This window comes from Stigmatopora argus, chromosome 6 (assembly GCF_051989625.1).
Source record: "Stigmatopora argus isolate UIUO_Sarg chromosome 6, RoL_Sarg_1.0, whole genome shotgun sequence".
NCBI classification, from domain to species: Eukaryota; Metazoa; Chordata; class Actinopteri; order Syngnathiformes; family Syngnathidae; genus Stigmatopora; species Stigmatopora argus.
In genome coordinates this window covers 7660365-7684822 of record NC_135392.1, presented here as the reverse complement: position 1 = coordinate 7684822, position 24458 = coordinate 7660365, and the positions used below count along the sequence as shown (strand labels likewise).

The 24458-nt window shown below is 40.0% G+C and overlaps 2 protein-coding genes and 3 long non-coding RNA genes across 14 annotated transcripts in view; 3 read left to right on the top strand and 2 right to left on the bottom strand.

Moving 5' to 3' along the window:
- Positions 1-2811, top strand: part of fmoda (fibromodulin a) — a 37017-nt gene extending 34206 nt beyond the window's left edge. For all 7 annotated transcript variants that reach the window (XM_077603096.1, XM_077603098.1, XM_077603101.1 and 4 more), the window contains 5 exons: positions 56-429; positions 597-719; positions 813-947; positions 1022-1289; positions 2284-2811. In XM_077603096.1, the coding sequence (XP_077459222.1) occupies positions 85-429; positions 597-719; positions 813-947; positions 1022-1289; positions 2284-2435 (1023 nt within the window). In that variant the 5' untranslated portion in view covers positions 56-84 and the 3' untranslated portion in view covers positions 2436-2811. The remainder of the gene's footprint in view (positions 1-55; positions 430-596; positions 720-812; positions 948-1021; positions 1290-2283) is intronic.
- Positions 2812-3113: 302 nt separating this feature from the next.
- LOC144076086 (uncharacterized) lies at positions 3114-4443 on the top strand. Of its 3 annotated transcripts, none has more exons than XR_013300729.1 (5): positions 3114-3181; positions 3797-3873; positions 3963-4054; positions 4193-4309; positions 4424-4443. It is a non-coding gene; the product is annotated as an uncharacterized LOC144076086 (long non-coding RNA). The 3 variants fall into 3 exon arrangements; XR_013300727.1 differs by having other exon boundaries at positions 3178-3317; XR_013300728.1 differs by lacking the exon at positions 4424-4443 and adding an exon at positions 4381-4401 and having other exon boundaries at positions 3178-3317.
- A 456-nt stretch (positions 4444-4899) lies between these two features.
- Positions 4900-6648, bottom strand: LOC144076009 (uncharacterized). The gene is made up of 6 exons (XR_013300698.1): positions 6492-6648; positions 6197-6297; positions 5634-5723; positions 5475-5557; positions 5088-5148; positions 4900-5014 (listed from the first exon to the last, which is right to left on the bottom strand). It is a non-coding gene; the product is annotated as an uncharacterized LOC144076009 (long non-coding RNA).
- A 1758-nt stretch (positions 6649-8406) lies between these two features.
- Positions 8407-23507, bottom strand: LOC144075500 (uncharacterized). Its single transcript, XR_013300565.1, has 4 exons — positions 23152-23507; positions 18332-18396; positions 9013-9113; positions 8407-8893 (listed from the first exon to the last, which is right to left on the bottom strand). It is a non-coding gene; the product is annotated as an uncharacterized LOC144075500 (long non-coding RNA).
- Positions 13702-22114, top strand: lrrn2 (leucine rich repeat neuronal 2). 2 transcript variants are annotated; one of them, XM_077602572.1, is made up of 2 exons: positions 13702-13988; positions 18872-22114. In XM_077602572.1, exon 2 carries the CDS (start codon positions 19223-19225, stop codon positions 21551-21553), a length of 2331 nt encoding a protein of 776 aa, XP_077458698.1. In that variant the 5' UTR covers positions 13702-13988; positions 18872-19222; the 3' UTR covers positions 21554-22114. The 2 variants fall into 2 exon arrangements, with proteins under 2 accessions (XP_077458698.1, XP_077458697.1); XM_077602571.1 differs by having other exon boundaries at positions 18869-22114.
- Positions 23508-24458: the final 951 nt, after the last annotated feature.

Sequence of the window (24458 nt, the reverse complement as noted above, 5' to 3'; positions counted from 1 at the left end):
TCTCATCCTTTACTGTTGAAGTCATCAGGCTTATATTGCTCTATATGATTTTCAGGTTGAGGAAGATTCTGCATTAGAACCGCCATGCATCCGGGGATCATTTTCTTGTCCGCCCTGCTTCTACTCTCTTTGTCCCATGCACAAGATCCCTTCGCCTGGCTGTATAGCGGTCGTAGTTCCATTCAGGCGGACAAGACAGGAGGAGAGTGCCCCGCTGAGTGCGACTGTCCCCCGACTTTTCCCATCGCCATGTACTGCGATGGGCGCGGCCTGACAGCCATGCCCGCCATTCCCTCCCGAATGAAGTACCTTTATCTCCAAAATAATGCCATCACATCCCTATCTGACTCAGCTCTGGCCAATGGAACCAATCTTGTGTGGCTCATGATGCATCACAACCAACTTACATCTGATGCCATTAGCGAGAAGGTTGGTTACGCATTTAAAATGAGAGAATGTATAAATCAAACCTAATGATGCAAGCAATACAGTACATTATGAAAAACTTCATGTCTAATGGTCTGTCGTTTGGCAAGGCCTATATAGATGATTTTCAAGTTGAATTGAGGTTGAGTGTTTTTATTTTATTTTTGTAGGCTTTTCTGAGGTTAGAACAACTGGAGCGTTTTTATTTACAACACAACAATTTGACCAGAGTCCCTGTTAACCTTCCCCGTACCCTTCGAGACCTGAGGATCAACCATAATCATATTGAAAAGGTCAGATTTTGCAGCAGTGGTGTCACAACGGGTGTGCATTTTTGGGGGATATTTAATGTTCCAATATCTTATTGTAATTTTCATGTTGCCTAGGTAACATCTTCAGACTTCCAAGGAATGGATAACCTCACAATCCTGTATCTCCATGACAATGCTATCACAGATATGTCATTGAATTCCCTAACATCCCTGACGCTCTTGGATGTCAGCAACAACAATTTGACTAAAGTGAGTGTGGACCTTTTTATGTACACTATTTCTGAATTTAGACAGCCCCAGTGTCCTTATGCTCTCCTACCAAGGTTCCAGATGCGCTCCCTGAACAACTACATCAACTATACTTGGATTCCAACTCCATTGGCTCTTTGCCTGAGGGATTCTTGTCCAGTTTCAAACAGCTGCAGTATCTGCGGATGGCCCACAACCAGCTCACAGACATGAGCCTCCCGTCCAATATTTTTAATGTGACCGGTTTGGTGGAGTTAGACCTGAGCTTCAACAAGCTGGAGAGAATTCCTCCCGTTGGCACCACCCTGCAGCATCTCTATCTACAAGCCAATCACATAAAGGGTAGAAATCACAATTTCTGTATGATATTTTATGAGTTGACATTTTAAATGCAAAGTAATTTGTGCTCAGCATCATCCGGAAAGATATGGTCATATACAATGTTCCCTCTAAGCTGCGGGCGTGCGCAACTGCGCACTACTCTCATCTTCTCTGCGCAAAGCAAATCATATGGAGCGCACAAAATAAAATCCCATTTTTTTTCTTCATCCGCCGGGCCACCCATTCATAGATATTAATCATTACATTTTATTATTACTAAATCATTTATGTGTAGTAGACATGCACCTGCTTATGGCAGGTGTGATACTGGTGTGTGCCCATAGCGAGCAATGATGATGTTGCTCACACAGTGTGCCCAGGTAGGTTGTCTTTCTGCCAAGACAAACAAAAAATTAAAAGGAACATTGGTCATATATACATATATGATTTGAGAATCGATATTTACCCAATAGCATGTTTTGAAATAAAATCTTAAATCCAATATATTGTATTCCCCCAGAGATGTAGATTTATTTGTGAAAATAAGAAAAAATCTGTTTTTCTTTCCCCTAAGAGTAAACTTGTTGCAGCCCTCATATGAGCTGCTCTGAAAGTGCCAAGTAAATCCCCCCCAGCCAGCAACCTGAATAGTCTCCCTGAAAATGAATTTTTAATCATGCCCAACATCTGTCATCTTGCACTGTATAAACACACGAACCCCTGTGGTAGCAAAGCAATTTAAAAATGTTGTGTGTGCTGGCCAAACTCAAGTCCTGCTGCTTGGCAGTTCACATGAATTTTGTGAGAGTTTTTCAAAAGAAGCCACTTGCACCTACTAGACTCGAAAGGCAAATAGAGGGGTGAGCAATGGATTTATTTGATGTGGCTCTGCCCAAAATCATTTTGTACTGAATCACCACCACTCTGGCAAATGTCGTGAAACTGCAACAATTGTGCTCATGTTTTTTTTATGGTCATACTCGGTAGAGTCAGTGAAAATGTTTTTCTGTTACAGAGTTCACTTTGGGGAGTTTTTGTCCCATTGTGGATGTCAGCAACTTCTCGCAGCTGCAAAGTCTACGTCTGGATGGGAATGCCATCAGTCACCAGGACATCCCATCAGATATGTCACTCTGCCTGCGTCTTGCCTCCAGCATCGATATTTAATGAAGAAAGGATTGGTGGGCTAATTCTATGGACAACAATAACATTTAGTTCACTTCAAGAAAAAAATATTTTGACAAATGCTCATGCATACAAATAAATATTTTATTGCAGATTTAAAAGTAGAATACGATACTTGGTACATGTAAAATTCTCATTTATGATTTCTAAAATATTGTGACATTATTTTTCTGCCTTCACTTTTGTGTGGCTTAATAATTTTGATTCTTCATTCATTTACCAAATGTAATCGAGTTGCCTTGAGGATTCAGCCTATTATAAAATGACAATGCTTGATTTTGTACAAGAGAACTTTTACACAGTGAAAGTTAACATTATCCTCTTTACTTTTTAATGAATAAAATTGTGGTCAAAAAAATCATAACTTTGAACAGTCCATCTATACATGCATTCAGTATGACTAAATACGAATAATACTACAAAAATCGTTTTATCTTTTAAACACTACGAGCTAGACAAATCTCAATAATCACAGTAGGGAAAAAATACAGCAGTTATATACAAAAATCACGACTATTTACGTCATCTTCAAAACATAGACATTGAGTTGGGAGGGAGGACAAACCATCTCGCGAAGCACGGTAAGCAAGCTGCCATCTTTTCCACATTCAATATGGCGGAATGGGAGTGGTTACGCCTAGCGAGCCAGGTGCGTAAATTACGCACATGCGCACTTTTTCGCCCTTTGGATCAGCGTTTTCCTGCAGATGGACGACGAGCATGACGAGGTAAGGCGTCGTAAGGCAAATTACTGGCCTAAGTGCATTTTCACCACGCTACCGGGAGATTTTTTAGGAATCACTTGAGCCTAAAACGCCAATAAATCTGTTAGTTTAATACCAGGGTGAACACACCGTCGACGATGTAAGTTGAGGCTCCTTTTCCCAACTGGCAGTCTGCCGCATGTGGCTAGTTAGCACTAGCGTCACGATGACACTCCGTATTTGACTTAAAACGTATGTTGTCCGTTTTCTCCATTATTGAGTCGTGTAGAAAGACTTTTAATCTAATCAAACAAAGCGGAGACTTCAATGGACACTGTGTTGGATAAAGGCTCACTCACAAATTGCTAAAAGCCTGTTTCCAATTTGTTATTGTTCTGTTTTCACCCCAAAAATCATTTATACAAAAATTGTTAAGCCAACTTTCTCCTAGTTGCTAACCTCAGTCTTTATATTTAATCACCTTGTCTGCAAAAGGGAAAATAGCTTGGAACACTCTCTAACTTATTTTCATTTATTTATCTTGATCGTTTATTACTTGTCTTGTGAAATTTATCTTTCCTGTAATAATTGTTTGGCAAGTCCCAAATATCTTAGTTAAATGAAGTTTTCCCTGTTTAGCATCAATGTGCAGCTCTTGCAGGACCAGAACACTCGCACCCTTGAGGTTACAGGAGAGCAGACTGGATCAAGTCAAGGTAAAACTAGTTTAAAAAAAAAAACACAATCATAGCTGTTGAATCTCCAGTCTTGATATATGATAACTTATGCTTTGTTTGCACACCAGGCCTGCATCTAGACTCTGGGGTGTCTACAAGTGATCTTCCTTGCTTGAAGATGTGGCATCTCTAAATTCTGCACTTTGGAGCCTTCTGGGAGGTTAGTGTATTTGTTTATTGTAGAGTATTCATCCAAATTAAGTTTAAAGATGTAACTCAATTGGAAAATCAGATTGATTTTATATCCATGGTGAGGTCTCATTGACTAAAGTTGCAATTTTCTCCCCCTCTTATATAGGTGCAGTCCAGAGTTGTCTGGCTCATGGTGGCAAAATGAGAGGCCAGATGGATCAGCAAGTGATCTTCCTTGCTTGAAGATGTGGCATCTCTAAATTCTGCACTTTGGAGAATGCTGGTAGGTACGTCTATTGTAGAATACCCTGATCATGTAACTCAATTTGAAATCAGATTTATTTTATTGGTGAGGTTTCACTGACTAAAGTTGCAATTTTCTCCCCCTCTTATATAGGTGCAGTCCGGAGTTCTCTGGCGGCAAAGTGAGAGGCCAGATGGATCAGCAACATCATTTAATGTGGCAGAAAAGGAGAAGCAATTGTCCTTTTCAAAACACTTGGGAGAAAAAGACCTAAAAGCCTTTCATGGGTCTTTTTTTTAAAATAAAATTGTGGTTATTTTGGCTAAGTGTTTTTGATAATTTTTCCCCAAGTATAAACCTTAAATGGGTCTGTGATTATTTTTGGAAAAAATTTATAAGTGTAACACTTGCTGAAAAAAGCCTTCAATGTTTTTATAAATTGTGGCTAAGTGGAATTTAATAAAAATTCCAAGTGTAACATTTGCTGAAAAATATTACTAAGTGTGAATAGGTTTTTTCAAGTGTAAAAATCTGTATGATGTGTAGCCAGTGTGCAAGAATTAAAATGTTTTCCTGTTAATTCTTTGTAATTTGCATTTTTGCTGGGTTATAATAAAGTATAAGACATATACATTTCAGAAACATTTATTTTTTCACACAAATTTGGCTTTCAAGAGGGGTCCAGATGGTCAGGCAGTGTCATCGGTAAATGGACGAAAAATGCTTTTCCACCAAGGTGAAATTCTGGGAAGAAACAAAAGAGTTAAGTCAACATAGCTACTAAGATAAGCTTTTTCTATCAACATGAAAAAGATACCTGTCATGAAGGCCCATAATCCACTTGGGTGCAATGTCTCCTTTGCTCAGTCAGCAGACCACTGCAAAAAAAAGGCAATAAATATTAGACATACCCCTCTGATGACTTTTTAGCTCAGTGGTTTAGTTTGCTTCTCTGACCACTGCAGAGGCAGAGAGACTCAAAAATAAGAGTCTATAACAGGGATCTCCAACTCGAGTCCCTAAGGGCCTATATCCAGACTGTTTTCCATGTCTTCCAACACACCAAAATCAAATTATCAAGCACTTGGACACCTTGCTGATGACTTGATCATTTGATTCAGATGTGATGGGAGATATAGAAAACATACTGGACAGGTGCCCAAGGACCAGAGTTGGGAGACCCCTGCTCTATAATGACAGGTACCAGGGAGGGGATGTTGGTGTCAAAGACTGCCGTTCACCCGGTCACAATTTCTTTAGTGTTGATTTGGTAAAGTAGGGTGGACCCTGAAGAGAAGATACAAAAGGAGTAGGTTTAGTACACAACATTAAAATAATAAATAACCTGAAACATTGGTCCGACCTCATTCTCAACTTCTTCCTTTTCTTCTTTGGCATTCTCGTCCATTTTGGCAGCTTTCACCTCCTCCACAGTCTCCGTGGCTTTAAACATCTACAAAACACCAAAGCGTGATTACTAAATTGCTTGTTTAACCATTTTGATGCACAAAGGACCCACACTCATTTCCCATGTTATTTCATCCTGGGCGAGTTTTGCCAGTCAATCATTTCAAATCCATTAATTAAAAAAATACAAATAAATATCAAGACATCAATTCATCATGTCTATTCACAATAACATGCCACCGCTTAACCATTGCTTGGCCAATCCGTGCTGCATATTTTATTTCACACTAAAGTAGGGTTCGGTAGCTCCAACAAGGTTAAGAACCACTGGTATATATTCTTTAAGTGTACCGTTTATGTCTTGCTATTAAAAATCAACACCAGATTAGTTAATGTTTTCATTCAAAATTTGAATGTATCATAATGAAAAACAAGTTCATTGAGCAAAGCATTAAACGCTGGCATTTAATTATTGCACGGAGAGAGAAAATAGAAACTAGTATTTGAAAAACGACTCACTTTGCTGACAAACAGCTCGTTATGGCGTCGACAAGCTGGTCCTCTTTGGTCGTTTTGGCCACATTCTTGATGTTTCCCAGCAGTCTGTGCTCGTTGAGGAACTGAAAGACACAATGCAATGATTTCTATTTAAACATAAAGAGAGCTATAGGTAATGCAATGTAGCCCATTTGTTTGCAAACATTTTTCTGTCTCCAGCCACGTGAGGCTACATCGAGCCAACGAAGCATTCTCCCGTCAAAAAGCACCCTTAAAATGAGAAATGGGCTTCGAAATACCCAAAATGACAACGTACCGATTGCGCTGCACTGTTCTTACGAACTTTAACTGGTCTTTCTTCGACAAATCGTCACCTTTGAGCTGCTCTACAGTCCACCAACTTACTGCTTCCTGGTTCATCGGCCATTTTAAAGATTGGGGGCGGGCATTTGAACTCTGACCTCGGCCACGCCTATTAAAAGAGACACACACGAACAAATGTTTTCATAATAACGTGTGTTAGACTTATACACGTTATTATTAAAAACAATGTAGTATTTTTGTGTCTATTTTTTGTGTATTTTAAACGTAAGCATTCGGTATTGCTACGTCTAAATCAATCCTGTTTTTGCAGCTCGCTACAGATAGTTTGGTAGCACTGACTAGTCCACTCTATCACTAGCCAATTGTAGTTTGTGAAAGCGATGACGTATCGCTACGTCTACGAGAAGGTGTTGGTCGCCAACTCAAATCTGATTGGTTAAAGCAACAGTTTAACAGAGAACAATAGCAGCAATAAACGTTTAAGTACGTACTCTATAATCCAAAATGTTTTTTCTACTAAGAAAGTGATGTTTCGAAAGGTTTTCTTCAATATTGAATAAAGTGAGATGCAGAAGAATTTGTTTTCAGTTCTTTACAAATGAACTTTAACAATGGTAATCTATTACTAAATCAATAAAAAATGTAAACAAAACTTTCAGTTATTACTTGCTCAATTCCAAAAGAGAATAACTCATTTAAAAGAATTTGTGCTCAAAGATCACAGTGTATTGTGACTACTTTATCAACTTTTCCAAATTAAAACCTAAAATCCAAGAACAGGCAGAGTTTGTTCTGAATTACTGATTGTGTTTTGTTTTCAAAACATTTTTTAGAAGGATAATTTTGTGCCATTAGTTTATTTGCTATCTATAATTGTAATCGGTGTAATTGGGGTGGGGGGCTGGCAGTGACCTCTCATGGCCAACCCTCCTAGTTGAAATGATATGGGCATCTATCGTTGTCAATGACAAGGAATTAATTCATTCTCTTGACTTTTAATTGTAAATGCATTATTGGGACAGCACTTCATTTTCATCAATGCTTCCTGGAGGGGAAGCAATTAACTCATTATCTCTCCCTCTTCAGTATATTGCAGTATAAGTGGGGCTTCTGTAGCCAACTGGACTCAGGGCGACATAACGTGCTTCATCAGACAAGATAAAAGTGGGAGTGCAGAGTGATCGCCAAATTGCACAAAATCCACTATAGAAAAAAAAAGATACGATGAGTACATATCGTCAAAGAACGAGGAAAAAGTCCCATGAACTAAAATCAAGATGCCCAGTTAGGTAACAGCATTAATTAGACATTATTTTATCTTGGGGATGTTCTATGGGGGCCTTCTTTGTTCAATGGGGAAAAAAAGCAAAAGCACTGCCAGAGCATAATAAATAAATAATAATGACCCCCTAGCGGTCCACCATTGAGCTTTTTTTCTCCAGAAGAAGTCAGGGACAGATTTCCAGAGGCTGGGATGACATTGGCAAAGGAAGGCATGTAATCACAGCCTAAACAGGCCAAATTTTCTACTCTCTTCAAAAATGACATCCGGTTCATATTGAGTACACGAGACAGATGTGATAGAATGTGCGGGAGCTGTTTAAAATGTTTTGCTGACTAAAGTGGGACACCAGATGAATAAATGAATGAATCGATCTGTGACTGTGAATTCATAGCCTTTGATGAATGTAAAGACCTTGATGAATTCACACTTTATAGATCCATCATTAGAACAGATGCTTGTGCCACTTTCCTTTTACGGCGTGTCAACTGTTCCTGACCGTTCACATCATTGTGCACTGCTGCATCCACCACAACATCTCACCGAGCTGAATTTTGCAGTGATGTGCTACATCATAAGGGAATTAATTGCACAGATAATTCTGCAGTTGAACTCCAAAATTTAATTAGAAATCAAAATCCAATCATTGGTGCTGTTCTGTGGATTATCTTAATTTCAACTTCAACAATCACTTCAAAAGCTTCTGCCAACTCTGAAGTCATGCTGAAAGAAATATTTATTTTTTAGGTCTGGAAAGATGCTGCAACTAAGATTGCATTTTCAATTTTAATTGCTCTGAGTGGACTCAATGGTTATGACCATTATCAACCATAGGAGGACAACCTACACACCACGCAACACATACACACAGAGCTACATTTGATGTAGCTAGTAGTCCAATTTATGTTCACTTTTCCTTTTAAGTTTCAATTTGTCAGGTCCTTTTTTTAATTAAAAAAAAAACTGCATACCACTGTCGTTCAGTCCATCCTCGCTCAGGCTCTGAAATCATTTATGGTTCCCAACTATGGTGGAATACAGCTCCCATCTTGGGTTCTGGTTCTGGGCTGGTGTCCTGGTGTCCTCCCAACTCTTATGGACCCCCAGCATTGCTGTTTATAAGATTAGCACAGTACATAGAGGGAAACCTTTGGAAAGTATTTGGTCTTTGACTTATTCTTTAGCAAGCCTAGATTAATTTGTCACTATAAAGCACATTGAAAGTTCCGACCTTTGTTCATGGTGTAAATTATTTTTTTGCAGCGTCTATAGTCACTGTGATGCCCTTTTGAAGAATGGCATCCTTTTCTGAACATCCATCAAGAAGGAATACTAGCAAAAAAGAGGGCACAAAGCAGAAGATCACAAGCAAATGTCAATGCCAAATCCACACAGGAAGGTCCGAACCTGGGATTGAACCCTTGATCTTAGAACTGTGAAGCCAAGGCCAACACACTAACCACGCACCCCACCGGGTGAGAGCAACTGGCTCAATAAAACCCTCAATCAAGTACAGTAATCCAATTACTTAGATTTTTGGTTACTAAGTACGTTACATTTCTCAGTTACTGAAAAAAAATTCATCTGAGAGGCTTGATTAATAAATTCATCAACTGAGTCGGTTTTGTTTTCCATGCCGATACTGTGGAATTTTCCGATTTTAATTAGACATATTTGTATGTATGAATTTTCTGCTGCAGTAATTGCACTCAACTCAAAGCACTTAGCAAACTCTCCCCGTAACATTCACCATGGCAACCGGGCACAGAGAACCTGCAGATAAACATAGACCTGTTGCCTCCACCCACGTAAGACGTACCATAAAATGACTCAGAAGAGATCAAATTAATGAATATCGTACATTTGAGCAGAGATAGGGCAGAAAGTCACTGAGCAGGAATCCTCCGCTTATTTGTTCCACAAAATTAATTCAATGAGAAAGAGTCTTGAGTGTACTCTGGGGAGGAGGAAGAGACGACACGGTCGCCATTTCACAAAGATGAGATCATACGACAAAGTACAAAGGGTGAACAGGCAAGATTTTTCTACTTATCGGTGTTCCCTCTTCTGCTCCCCGTCGCCTGCAACCCCTCTTACAAACTGCAGGATTCTTAACATCCTGTTGTTATTAGATACTGCAAGCCTTGTCGCCATGACAGCAAATTCCCAATCTCCTGCCCATGTGCGCACCCTCCACATTGGTGGGTGGGTGGCTAGTCCTTCAAATCATAGATGAAGACCAGTACAGAGAAGAGCTACCTCTATGATTATGTAAAGCTCTGGCAGTGGAGAACAAACTAGTGTACTTAAGAATATCATTACTAAGATGTACTGTTACAATTTGTGCATCCAGCAGATTTACGTGGTGATGTGTTCGGAATGCTTGCAAAGAAAAGCATTGCATTTTACACTTTAAAATGTGAAAACATTTATTTCTATCAGTTGCACTGCATTATAACTATATAAATCGTTTAAAACTATTCACTGGCCACGCATCATTTGTGATTTAGTTGGCAGTGTTCGTGTTAGTACAAATTTCCTACACAACACGTGTTAACCCTTTTTTTAAATAAAATTATTTCTTGGAAAACAGACAAATAAATAAATAAATCTCCTTTTCTGAACCACTTTATCCTCATTAGGGTTGCGGGGGGTGCTGGATCCTATCCCAGCTGACTTCGGGCCAGCCAATCACAGGGCACAAGGAGACAGACAACCATGCACACTCACACACATACCTAGGGGCAATTTAGAGTGTCCAATCAGCCTACCATGCATGTTTTTGGAATGTGGGAGGAAACCGGAGTACCCGGAGGAAACCCACACAGGCCCGGGGCAAACATGCAAACTCCACACAGGTGGACGTGACCTGGGTTTGAACCCAGGACCCCAAAGCTGTGAGGCCGACGCGCGAACCACTCACGGTACCGGGACGCGGCTAAATAGATACATAAACAAAATAATAATAATAAACGGAAGGGTGCGCAGCTCGTGAAGAAGCTTATCTTCCGCTACATAACTGACTGGCTTCTTAGCAAACAGGAAAGTAGGATTAAAACTGTTTGTTTGCAAATCCACAAGGTGGTGTAATGGTTCAGTTGCCTGACTTTGGTTTGGAGAACATGGAATTAATTTCCACTCAGCAGTGGTGCCATTGTGAGTGCCAATGGTTTTCTGTCTCTGTGTCTGCGCCTTATGACTGACCGGCGACCAGTCTGGGGTGTAGTCCACCTTTTGCACAAATTCAGAACTTAATTGATAATTATTCATCTTCTAAATCGCTTATCCTCATGAGGGTCGTGGGGGTGCTGGAGGCAGGGTACACCCTGAACGGGTTGCCCGCCAATCACAGGGCACATAGACAAACAACCATCCGCAAATACTCAAACCTAAGGCCAATTTGTTTAATCTGCCTACCATGCAAGATTTGGGGACGTGAGAAGAAGAGAAAAGCCAAACATCGATCTCAGAACTGTGAGGCAGATCACTCTGTCACCGTGCTACAGTGTCTTACTGTGTCTTACTTAGTGCTTACTTGATTAGACTACAGAAAAATACAATAAAACAAGAAAGAAAAAAAGCCTGTGTATACCGTGATGAGTCAGGATACCCTTTCCTATTGAACAAACATTCATTCGACCCTCTTAGTCAAAATGGATTGGACATCTTGTGCTGTCACTGGAAGCCACAATTAAACAGCTCCCCTGCAAGGGTTAAAAAACAAACAAACAAACAAACAAACATGCATGAACGGGTACTAAAGTGAAGAAGTCATTAAAGGAGTTGCATCGAATGAAGTGTGCATCTCTCAAATGTAGCACAATTGACAACCTCCTCCCTGGTAGCCCAGCAAGACAAAAAAAAAGGATGAAGCCCACAGATATGAAGGTAAAACGCAGCAAGCACCGAATTTTTTTCCCTCCAATAAAAGCACAACAACCCTTCGGTGTTGCTATGGAGACCTCTTCTCTTTTGCTTCCTTTCAGTGAGCCACCACTTATCCTTGATGCCTTTCAGTCAGCAGGACATGTGGGTGTGCACGTTTTTGTGTGTTGACTCTACCATGAATCTGGTAAATGAAGGGAGACGCATTAAAGAGGAAAGTTGGACTTTGCGCATACATGCAACCATGAACAGAGAAATCATCCCTAAAGCAGCGAAAAAAACTGTACCTCAACCTTATTTGACACACTTTCGGGTCTTTTACAAGTAGTTTTTCTGCTTTTTAGATGCTTTTAATGCAATTTCTTACTCAATACGCACACACGTGCAGTCTTCAGTCTAAAAACAACAACGGAAAAACAACACAAGGTTATGTGGGGAGTTCTTTCTCTTTCAGACTCATCCTCTAAGGATGAACAAAGGCTGAATTGCAATTGATGACAGCCATTAGAAAAGCACACAGTGTTGACAAAGAAAGCCCTGTAAAATAAAACTCTCATCCAAGGCAAGCATACAATTCCAAAGGGATAATATAGCACGTGGACCAAACCTGCAATAGATTACACGAGAGAAAGAAGCTTTCATTGTGGCTCCAATGTTTTTGTTACCAGTGGAGAAGTTGTAGATCTCTTCTTCATCATTTAATTAGCACTGTAAGTGCTGAATAAAAAATGTTTGGCCGCCAGCAGTTTTCTCAGCTGGCTGCATCACTGAACTCTTGTTGCATTCGCCATCATTCCAAACTGTCAGAACACGTTTGATGATGTTTTAGTGGCATAAAATCAAAGATTCATTTAATTTGGCCTTTTCTGTTTACGGCAACAATGAATACATTAGAAACAGGCATTTTTATTGCTTCTGCAAGTTATGGCATCTTTTACTTGAATTGAACAAAAATCACTTTGATTAGTGTGATCGCAAGAGTGTTTTCACCACATTAAGATCTGCACATTGATGGAATCAATTCATTCATTTTCTGAATCGCTTCATCCTCACTAGGTCCGCAGCGAGTGCTGGAGCCTATCCCAGCTGACATCGGGCCAGGGGCGGGGGGATACCCTGAATCGGTGGCCAGCCAATTGTAGGGCACAAGGAGACAAACAACCATTTACACTCACACTCACACCTAGGAGCAATTTAGAATGTCCAATCAGCCTACCAGACATGTTTTTGGAATGTGGGAGGAAATTGGAGTACCTGGAGAAAACCCACGCAGGCCTGGGGAGAACATGCAAACTCCACGCAAGGTGGACCGACTTTGATTTGAACTCAGCCACCGGGCCGCCTGGATTCAATTCAAATAAGCAAAGTTTGGAGCAGCACTGTCGGGTACTCTGACGTTTGGTCGCCCGGACGTTTGGTCGCCGGACGTTTGGTCGCCGGACGTTTGACAAGATGACAGAGTTTACTGTTGAAACCAGCTCTCAAAATTATATTCAGCCGGGCGACCAAACGTCCGGCGACCAAACGTCCAGGCGACCAAACATCCGGTCACGGCACTGTCATCAACAGCATTGAAACATTACAGCAACTCTTAAATTAATTGAAGATCGGTGAAGAAGTGGTACAATGCTGAATGATGAAGAAATATTAAGCAAAAACAATATTAGAATGATTACTAGTCACTTGAAGTTCATAAGTGTAAAATAAAAATGAACTCTCTTTTTTATCACTAAAAAAATGTCCCCTGCTCTATTAGGGTTAAAGGTCATAACGATCTACTTTTGAATGGCTGCCAACTGTTAAGACCACTGTCCCTGAAAAGGGTTAATCACATCAAGTAGATGAAAATATGACAAGAATGGCAGCTTTTTATTCATGACGACAGATAAGAGGATGATGAGATTTTTTTTAACCATCCCAGATCCATACATTACACACTTGGGGACGACCAGTCATCCACACGCTGTACCCCACTGCAAGTATTTTTCCATCAGGATGTGACAGAGGAAAAGGAGAACAAGGGAGCAAGGGAGGCAGGAGATGGAAGCGAGGAGGCTGGAGGAGAGCGACAGAAGCTCTACTGCAGAGAGGAGGAGAGAGAGCCAGAGACAGGGAGAAAGAGTGAGAAAAAAGAGAGAGAGAGCAAGAGAGAGAGAGAGAGAGGGAGGGAGAGACTTGGCAAATGTCCTCTCCAGCTTCAGTGCAGCAGAGACGTGATATTTCAAGAATCTTAATTGTGTGGCCGAGAGGGCGACAAGAAATAGCATCCTGAGCGCGGGAAGCGAGGCTGAACAGAGCGATGAAGTGATCCTTCCTGCTCTGGTAAGAAAAATGAAATGTGGCGATAGCACAGACATGTCGCTGTGGATGCATGCATGTTTGCTCGGTGTGAGTGCTTTTCAAATGGAGGAAAAAAAACAAATAAGTTTGTGCAGACATGTGCCTGCAGCAACAGCCTGCATCATCATGCGTCTCTCCCTCTCTCGCTCACTCTTTTTTTTTTGTTTAGTACATCAAGATTTTTCATCTCTGTCCAATCATCCCACACCCCTGCACATAATCCTTTTACTCATAATCACATGCAAATGTGTTTATATTCCTCATAAAAGCAGTCGTTCATCACCTCTAAAATTTAAAGGGAAAAATGCTTCAAGGTGTAGCCTGTGACGATGGTATACTTATCAATGTATTATTGAAAAAGCAGTTGTTTCCATCTTTTAAGAGAAGTAAAACCACAAGGACAAGCATGTGCCATTAAAGGGACAGAGGTCCTATGTATTGCTAACAGGTGAAAATGGTCGTTCTAAATTTGCCGATTGCCATTTTAAAAATATTAAATGTGGTTGCAGAATGCACAGTTGTGGGGATCTGTACTAAAATTCTTTATCATTTACAAAGACCAGTCAAAATATGACTTCAATATGAAATGGTGATTCAATTATAAAAGGAAGAAAGAAAACCTTGTTAGTAAAGAGATGATTCTGCAAAATGCATGAGCTGCAGTATAAACCTATCATCAAATCAGCTGTTTCTCAATGCTCGTCTTTTCATCCAATTTTTCTATCTTCTTTCTTTCTTTCTTTTTTTGTTGTTGTTGTAAAGCTTTTCTAAAATGTATGTATATATTTTCCATCAGTAAGGACAAAGTCATTTATGGAAAAACCAACCTAGGCATGACTAGATATTCCAGAACAAAACCAAAGAAAACAGAATGGAAATCCAATACAATTGTATTATCAAAAGATATTACTCAATTTGATCACTTGTCATTGTAGTTGGCAATACTGCAGACCTGCATTTTTCAAATTTGCAACCTCATGTAGCCAAGGCAACAAAAATGTAATATAAGCATGTCTGCATTGTTAGGAAAGTTCATTTTATACACACGCACACACACATGCACTTATGCACAAACACACTACTTCAAAGCTCAGTTAACACATTTTCAAATTAAGTTGGGCAGTTCATAGTTTATAATTTTTTCAGTGACATAAAAGTCCCAAAATTCGCATGACCAAAGCCAGTGACAATTAAAATATCTTATCATTTGTTGAATTGGGTCAACTTAAATTGGTTGATGAATGTGTAATTTCATAGTTCATTCAAATCTGTATTTTTGTTTGTATTGTCGTCAAGTGACTATAAGAAAAACTGCTTGAAAACAAATCAGTGCCACAGTGCTGTATTATTCTGAAACGCCTTAAGAGGCTTTTGCAGTAGTACCTACTTACAAAATTAATTCATTCCAAGAAGTGGTTTCATAACTGGGATTTTTCATAAATGCATCCTACGGTCCTCATTATACTTCCAACTAAACCCTTTAAAAATGATCTAAGTGTACCAATTTTGTATGAAAGATGTAAGAAACACACAAAAAGAGAAAACAGAGAAGAAAACATGCACGTTTGATTGTTGTTGAAGGTACAATAAAGTAATAAAGAGAGGTAAACATTTGGCAAATGACAAAACATACAAACACGCACGTAACACACAACTTAACAACTTAAAATGATGAATTCAACAAACTTAACATTCATTGAGCCTTTTTGTAACCTAAATATTTTGTAAGTAAAGGTACTACTGTATTTAGATGCATTTTTTGTGAAGAAAAAACAGAAGTGATACTGTGTGTTGAAGTTGCTTGATGGCAAGAGAAAATGTTTGTTTTAGTCCCTTCATTAGAAAATTACTCCAGAGTTCTAATTATCAAAATAATGAGTTCGACACATTACCGTTCTCTTCATTACTGTACATGGAAAGTACAGACCATCAGGGGCTGCTCATAATAATTGACTAAAAGTCGATTATTGTGCTTTTTCTTCCCCCAAGCAAGTGTCACATTATGAGGACGCATATGGTGCGTGACTGCTGATTGCTGACATTTATCCAAGTATAAATTGAGGCTCGTTTAAAGTGCGTTTAGGTAGTTTATCCCAGTGTATTTTAATTAAACCATCCACTCTTGATTCAAAATAAACTGCCGTCTAGAATTCACCCACTGGTACCAGCATGAACCTCAATACGTTCATGAAACCAACCAACAAAAATGTGTAGATGTGGGTAGAGTAGCCAAATAGTGTATATTTAAGAGTAGCGCTTCTTTAAAATAATGCTACTGAAGTAAAAGTAAACATAGTCATCACAAAGATTTACAGAACAGAAGGCAGTACTATTCTGTATACCACTGATATGCTTTTCTTAATATAAAGTATAAAGTCTGTAGCCTTTCGCTCAAAGTCATCTGGGATAGGTTCTGGCACCCCGTGAACCTGATAAGGATAAGCCGTGTTTAAAATAAATGCATGAATATATAAAGTAATTCTTGCATTGAATCACTATAGATCAAGGGTGTCAAACTCGGGTTGGTTTGCGGGCCACATTAACGTCAACTTGATTTCATGCGGGCCGGACCATTTTAGATATAACATTTAGATTTTTTTTTTATAAATGGATTAAAAGAACTGGATTAAAATCCCTGAATATTCAGTTTTTTATAGATCTAAAACAATGTTTATTTTAGCTTTTTTTATATATATATTTACAAAATGATTTTTGCACTAAAAACACAGAAAAAAAATGGATTAAAAATTGTAATGATTGATTTAAAAGGGGGGAAATCAGTAAATTTAATATACATCCATACTCTTCATTTTAATTTGATCCTAAAACAGAAAGTCGGCACTCATGATTTACTTTCCCGGGCCACACAAAATGATGCGGCGGGCCAGATTTGGCCCCCGGGCCGCCACTTTTACACATGTGCTATAGATTGTGCAAGTACCTCTAACGTTGTGGCTGCTGAGTGTCCAAGTAACTTTTTGACTGCATTATCATAACTGCATGCTGTTGCTGACGGTAAACCGTGTACTCTCATGCATTCCAATGCTAAGGAAGAGAAAGTCAAGGAGGGTGAATGTGGAGGAAGCAAGCGATGCACAGCTATTTATTTTAAAAGCTTTTTACAAGCAGTATGAGTTACAAAACCTTCTTAGCTATGCTTCAGTTCACCACTCTACATTCCCGAAACTGACATTGTTGATGTTTGAGAGCAAACATCGAAAACAGGGGGCATCAAAATTAAATGGCAAATGCATTATTGAGCAGGTTGCATGTGGAAAGATGAAAGCATGGAGATGAAAGTGAATGGCTGATGGAAGTATGAGAAGAACCCCGGGAGGAAAGATCTACTCCAAGATGATGTTGACTCAAACACTCTCGTACAATGCTCACTTTGCATCGCTCATATAATTCAATTAACGTCATGGCTGTTATTCAACATCTCACTTAGATATTGAAGAAAGTTCAAGACCTTTCCATTTCTGCTTTAAACATGAACTACAATCTTTGATTCCAAAAGACTGGGTATTTCATCCATTTTGTACATCAGGCTAAAACCAAGACCTTTCATACTTGGCATCATGCTCACTATTGCCCAGAACTGGTGAGAACAAAAATTCTGGTTTAACACACACTAATTTTAACTTTCGCCATTTGGTTAAGCTTTGGTAAAATATGGTTAAGAAAACGCATTTTCAGTTGGACAGGAACACATTCAATGGGATTTAAAAAATAATCAAATTGCAAAATGTTATGACTCAATATTTCTAATGTTTCCAATGAAAAGGGCAGGGATTTTATATAAAAGGAAAGTGTCAAAAAGCACTTTTTCTTTTTGTGGGTAATTGAGAATGCAGTCACAGTAACATAGACTGTATTATTACGCTATAAAAACACTGATATTTGTTTTCATAATCCAACATACAATTTCTTCCAATATAGTATAGTGATTTCAATACTATGACTGTATAATAATTCTAAATTTATTCTTGACAAAATATTTCTGAAGTGTAATTGTAATGCGGGATTTTCTTTCATTTCCGGTATAAAATATGCTTTTTGTCCACAAGTCCAAAAATGTAATCAGTGATTACTTATTTTTTAATTTTTTAATAATTTTTATTATTATATTATTATTTCATCTGAAAAACATAATACCTCCCTCGCCACAAAATAGCTGCCTATTTTGCCCTAGATTATGTGCAGTGTCGCTATAAATGCGGTTGATAGCGACAAGTAAAATTATCATGCAGGGTAGCAAGATTATGAATTATTATTACACGAGGCATGAAATTAGACAATTAAGAAAATATTGATTGGTCACTCACCATACAGATGCAGTCAAGATGTTCGATCTCTCACTCATGACTTCACTTGATGTGGTTCTTATCATCTGGTGCACAGATTGGACCAAAACAAATTGGAATTTAAGGAACATTGAAATATGGCTAGGAGTGAGGATTTGTTTCCATGGCAACAATGCAATAGACTTTGTACTGATTCTTATTTGTTACAGATAACCATGCTAATTAAAGTTTTACTCGAACTGATACATTGAATTCTAATCTGCAATAATGGCAAATAGTTCATCAACAAACAGACAGCAGTTGTGGGGTTAAGTCAAACTTTAATGAGGCCTAAATTCAAAGCACTTTGCTTCTACCTAATGAGTAACAAAATTGATTTCAGGCTGAAAACAGGACCGCTGATATTGAACAAATAAAATGTAATGTTTTTTTTAGACAGTCACACACTGTCCATATGGAATTAAAGGCAGTTATAAGTTATAAGCAGTCATTTCCTATTTTCCAATTCACACTCTAACGCTCTATTATTTTTCTATTGTGTGAATGTTTTTGATAAAGCAGTCAGCTATGAGCCGGGAGCCCACCGCCCGCTGCCAAGATGTGAGATTGATGGCATAACCCCAAAACGGCTGTCATCATGATCCCCCACTGCAATCAAGATACTTCCTAAGGAGAGGCACTGTAATATTTGCGAAAAGAAACACATTTCAATATTTCTTTGTGGGTGAAGCCATTGTCGCTTGCTGTCGTTATGATCACCCTTTCCCAATTTCCTGAGAATTGCACCCCGGTGAGAGCGATCCTAAACATCTTCTGCCATTTGCACACGCCCAGACAGTTGACGTCGTCGCCATCTTCAAAATATCTTTAAAAAAATCTCCTCCAATCCGCACCCGAGAGCCCTCAAGTATTATGAGGCCAATGTTGATCCTTCTCCAGTCACAGTGTCTCCTGTGTGTGTTTGTCAGTGTGTGCACGCCAGGAGCGCTGGGCTCGCTGCCTCAAGCTGTGCCATGGCACGTCCCCTGCCCAGGGCGGTGTGTGTGTCACATCAAGCCGTGGTTCTCACCAGACTCTGTTTACCATGACGCTCCAACAGTGGACTGCAATGATCTGCTGCTGAGCAGCATCCCCTCACCCTTGCCCTTAAACACACACACTTTGCACCTCCAGGGGAACAATCTGTCCGAAACAGACGTGGTTGCGCTGGGCTGGCTACCCAACCTAACCGACCTTGACCTTTCACAGAATTACTTTAACTGTGTCAGTGTGATAACACAAAATTTGTCTCTACCCTCTCTCCTGTCCCTACACCTGGAGGAAAACCATCTCAGCCATCTACCAGATGCCTCCTTCTCCTCGCTGCTGGCTTTGCAGGAGCTCTTTCTCAGCCATAATAATCTGTGCTCAATAGCACCTGGAGCCTTTGCCGGTCTAAATTCTCTCCTGCGCCTGCATCTTAATAACAATAGACTCACGACCATTGATCCAATGTGGTTTGGAGATTTGCAGAACCTAGAAATTCTCATGCTTGGAGGAAACCCAGTAGACACCTTGCCGGAGCAGGGCTTCTCAGCCTTGAGATCCCTTCGCAGTCTTGTTCTTGGTGGTATGGGCTTGAGAGATTTAGCTGATAATGCTCTGGTTGGGTTAGAGGGTCTGGAAAGCCTGTCCTTCTTTGATAACCTGCTCACCAAGGTTCCTACTCAGGCTCTGCAGAGAGTGAAAGGGCTAAAGTTCCTAGATCTTAACAAGAACCGAATCAAACTAATCAAGACGGGAGACTTGCGAGACATGCTCCATCTCAAGGAGCTCGGCCTGAACAACATGGAAGAGCTGATGTCCATTGAGAGGGCGGCACTAGAGAACCTACCGGAGCTCACCAAATTGGAAATCACCAATAACCCTCAGCTGTCCTTCATTCATCCACAGGCTTTCACAAAGCTGAACAGACTTGAAAGTCTCATGCTCAACTCAAACAGCCTCAGCACTCTGCACCGCCACACCATGAGCTCCCTGCCCAGACTGCAGGAGGTCAGCTTGCACTCCAACCCACTACGCTGTGACTGCTTGTTTCACTGGGCCGCGCAAGATGCCTCGGATCCTCGGCAGGACATGCCAACGAGCCACCGGCGAATGGTCCGGCCGGTGCGCTTTATTCAACCCCAGTCGACGCTGTGCTCAGAACCCCCAGAACTCAAGGCCCGCAGCGTGAGAGAAGTGTCCTCCAGGGAGATGTCGACTTCTTGCCTACCAACAATCCCTGCCACCTCGCTTCCCTCCAATGTGGGAGTCAGAGAAGGAGGAAAGTTGCTTTTGCACTGTAGAGCCCTTGCAGATCCCCAGCCTCAACTTTACTGGGTGACCCCCTCAGGATTCAGACTTGGGCCTGCGTCGCACAACGTGTCTGAAGAACCAGCAGGTTCTCATACCACCAACACGGAAGGAATCGCCGACTCATCTCCATCCAGCGATGCTCCAAGTAAGGCACAAGGTGATTCCCCCACCACACGCTACTGGCTCCTGCCTGAGGGAACTCTGGAGATCAGAAAGATCACCCCGAAAGAGGCCGGTTTGTACACCTGTATAGCTGAGAATGCACTGGGAGCTGACACGCGCAGCGTTACTGTGACCGTCCAAAGCAGGGAGAAGACAAGGAAGAGGGTGGTGGCTCATAACATAAAGGGCCAGTCATCACCCAGAGCTGTGACAAAATTAAAAGTGACAGAAGCTGGCGAACACTTTGCCTTCTTGTCCTGGCAGAATCGACGCAATTTCCCCACCACGCGTTTATCCTGGCAAGCTCTAAGCTCAGAGGCACCTACGTACACCACACGTATACTCGCCGGGACACACAGTTTCAACCTGACCCACCTGCAAGCCGAGACATTTTATAGGGTGTGTCTACATTTAGGGAGCAGTGAGGCTACCAAACGTCTCTACAGGAGAACCACAGCAAGCAGGAAAGCTCAGTGTGTCTCATTCAGAACAAAGCAAGTGGCGGAGCCTCGAGCCAGCCTGCAGCTCAGCCCCGAGCTAACGTACACTGCGACCGCACTTCTGATGATCCTCGCGCTTATACTGATGCTTCTGGTCGGCCAAAGATGGGACAGCGAAAAGCAACCAGGAGTTCTCCAGGAATTTAAAAGTCGTACGGCCCTGATCATCGTGCAGAAGACTGGGGGGAGCACAGAGAAGAAGCCAGAGCATCGTGAAAAACATCTGTTCCATCACGACTGCTGAGATCATTAAAATACACGTGACGATTACTCAAATGAATACTACTAAATGTCCCTTTGTGAAGACTCGCAGTGAAGTAGAAAAGATTTGTATTTATTTTATATTATAAGTACCAACAGTCTGATTGGCATTGTGTTCTGTGTTGAGACACATTGTAAAGAATTCTTAAACGCAAACCAGTTGGTTTCAAACCGGGGCTGAAATGAACAGTGAGTGCGTATACAATTGATACTGCTTATGGCTGCCGGGCTGGCACCTGATTCAGTCAGGGACACGTGTTGCTGGGATGTTTATTACATTTTCTGTCTAAATGTGTTGCAGACTTAACCATAATGTAATACTGTCTGATGAATGATCAGAAAAGAAAAATAAGGACTGCTTGTTTTGTTCTTGTACGTCAAAGTGATTGATGCTTAGCGCTCAGTATGTTGGACTACTGTACTTATAAAAGCGTTTCTCGCCTAACATCCAATATCCACTTTCAGCTTCAAATGATTCTCAAAGTGATTGTGTCAAATTCTATTTTGAGCAAATATGTAATAAATCTTTTTAATTTAGCTGTTACTATTCAGTTTTTTCTCGTATACGAGAGTTTCTCACATCAATCGTGATATTATCAAATCCCTCCATACAGTATTATATTGATTTTTTGACATTTTTATATATCATACACATTTAGTTTTCTTATATTATAGATTATAGACTTCCAGCAAATATCTCTCATGAAGACAAACATTTGAGTACATTACATATAGTGGTACCTGTACTTACATTTTTTTCTTAAGTGGATGCATTTTATATGGAAAAGATTTAATTTGTTCTAAGATTACCCGTAAACCAACCCAGAAAACCTTCTATAAATATAAAAGTATACCAATTTTGTAGGAAATATGTGCCAAAGACAAAAAAGAGGAAAATAATTATGAGAAAATTATTTATGAAGCCATTAAAATTAATGACATGCAAAGACATTTTCCAAGGCATACGCCGTCAAGCAAGACTTGTGAACACTTTGATAACAGAGCACGCTTCTTCTTTCCACTTGCACTGGGAATAACTTTCTTGGGTGAAAATTATGCCAGGCAAAGAATAAAGTTGCATTAAGACCACCAAGAAAAACTCAAGAAACAAAGTGTTAGAATTCTGTGACAAACGAGGCTCTAAGGCAAGGGTGTCAGACTCGGGTTGGTTCACGGGCCGCATTAACGTCAACTCAATTTCATGTGGGCCGGACCATTTTAGATATAATATTTAGATTTTTTTAATAAATGGATTAAAAGCCCTGAATATTCAGTTTTTATAGATCTAAAACAATGTTTTTATTAGCTTTTTAATATATTTTTAGATTTTACAAAATGATTTTTGAACTAAAAACACAGAAAAAAATTGACTAAGAAATTACAATGTATTGATTTAAAAGGGGGAAAATCAGAAAATTTAATATACATCTATACTCTTCATTTTAATTTGATCCTAAAACAGAAAGTCGGCACTCATGATTTACTTTCTCGGGCCGCACAAAATGATGCGGCGGACCAGATTTGGCCCCCGGGCCGCCACTTTGACACCTGTGCTCTAAGGCAAACAAATCAGGAACTTACCGCCAGAGCAGCTCCGTCATGGTGCTGGAAAAGTGCCTGGAAAGGGGGCTTTTGGTTGGACGGTCGCGCTCATACCCGTCGGTCCCTGCCGAGGGTGGGCTATTTTAGTCATTGTGACACACCCCCTCTGAGGCAATCAGAAGGCAACTCTATCAACATTTCTGAATAAAATACAGATTGAAGGATTTCTTTCATATCTAGAGTAAACATTTTCTCATTGAGGCCTTTCTTAATATTTCGTATGTAGAAATATTAATAAGTAGAGGCACCACTGTATAACCAAATAAAGTTACGTTAATGTAAAACAGGAGTGGCCAAGCCCTCGAGAGCCCCTATCCTGTCTGTTTTCCATGTCTCCCTCCACCAACACACATGATTCAAATAATCAGGTTCAGAAAGAAGCTTCTGGATAGCTTGCTGATGAGTTGATCATTTGATTCAGGTGTGGTAGAGGAGGGTGACATGGAAAACAGGCCGGATTGGAGCTCTCCAGGACCGGACTTGGCCACCACTGATGTAAAAGATCTGCACGGCGGAATGGAAAAATGACAATAAACAGGTCCCAGCATTCCCTATATTGGGAAATGTTGACGTATTGGCATATGAACAAGTAAATAGAGACGATTTCCCTGGAGTAGACCGCATGTAAAATTCACAGCTGCAAAAGCTCTGGTTTTGCACATTTCAAGAAAGAAGGGGAGGAGATGAATGGAGAAAAAAGGGGTAACTTGCCAATCGTTGGGAAGGATTATATTGCTGATATCAGTGAATCAAAATAGAAATCAGTAATTGCTAGTTACTTTATATTTATTCACAGAGAACATACATTTTCTCCAATTAAGGCAACACAATACCGCATATACACTGACTACTGCATATGTATACCATTTTTATATATTTTTCTCTATTTTGTATTTCACAACTAACAACATTCCATTCAACACTGATACAAGAAAGTGGAGAAAAGTACCAGACACAAAGCCATACTATTAGCATGTACCTATATATGGATTTTTTTGTTTCTCAGTTAATGCAGTTAATGCTGTATGCTAAGAAATTTTAATACAGCAAATTCTTATTCGTAAAAAATATAAACTATTACAACATCTATTAGTAGTTAAAAGCAGACACATTTTTCACAAATAGCATTGATAAGATTGGGAAATGTAACATTCTTTAGCCATACAGTACACACTAATGTTAAAACTGTGACATCATCATTTCCTCATAAAGTGCCTATTCTAATAATAATAATAAAAAAAATACCTGCCCTTCTGAAATAAAAATCCAAAAAAGTGTGAAAGCAT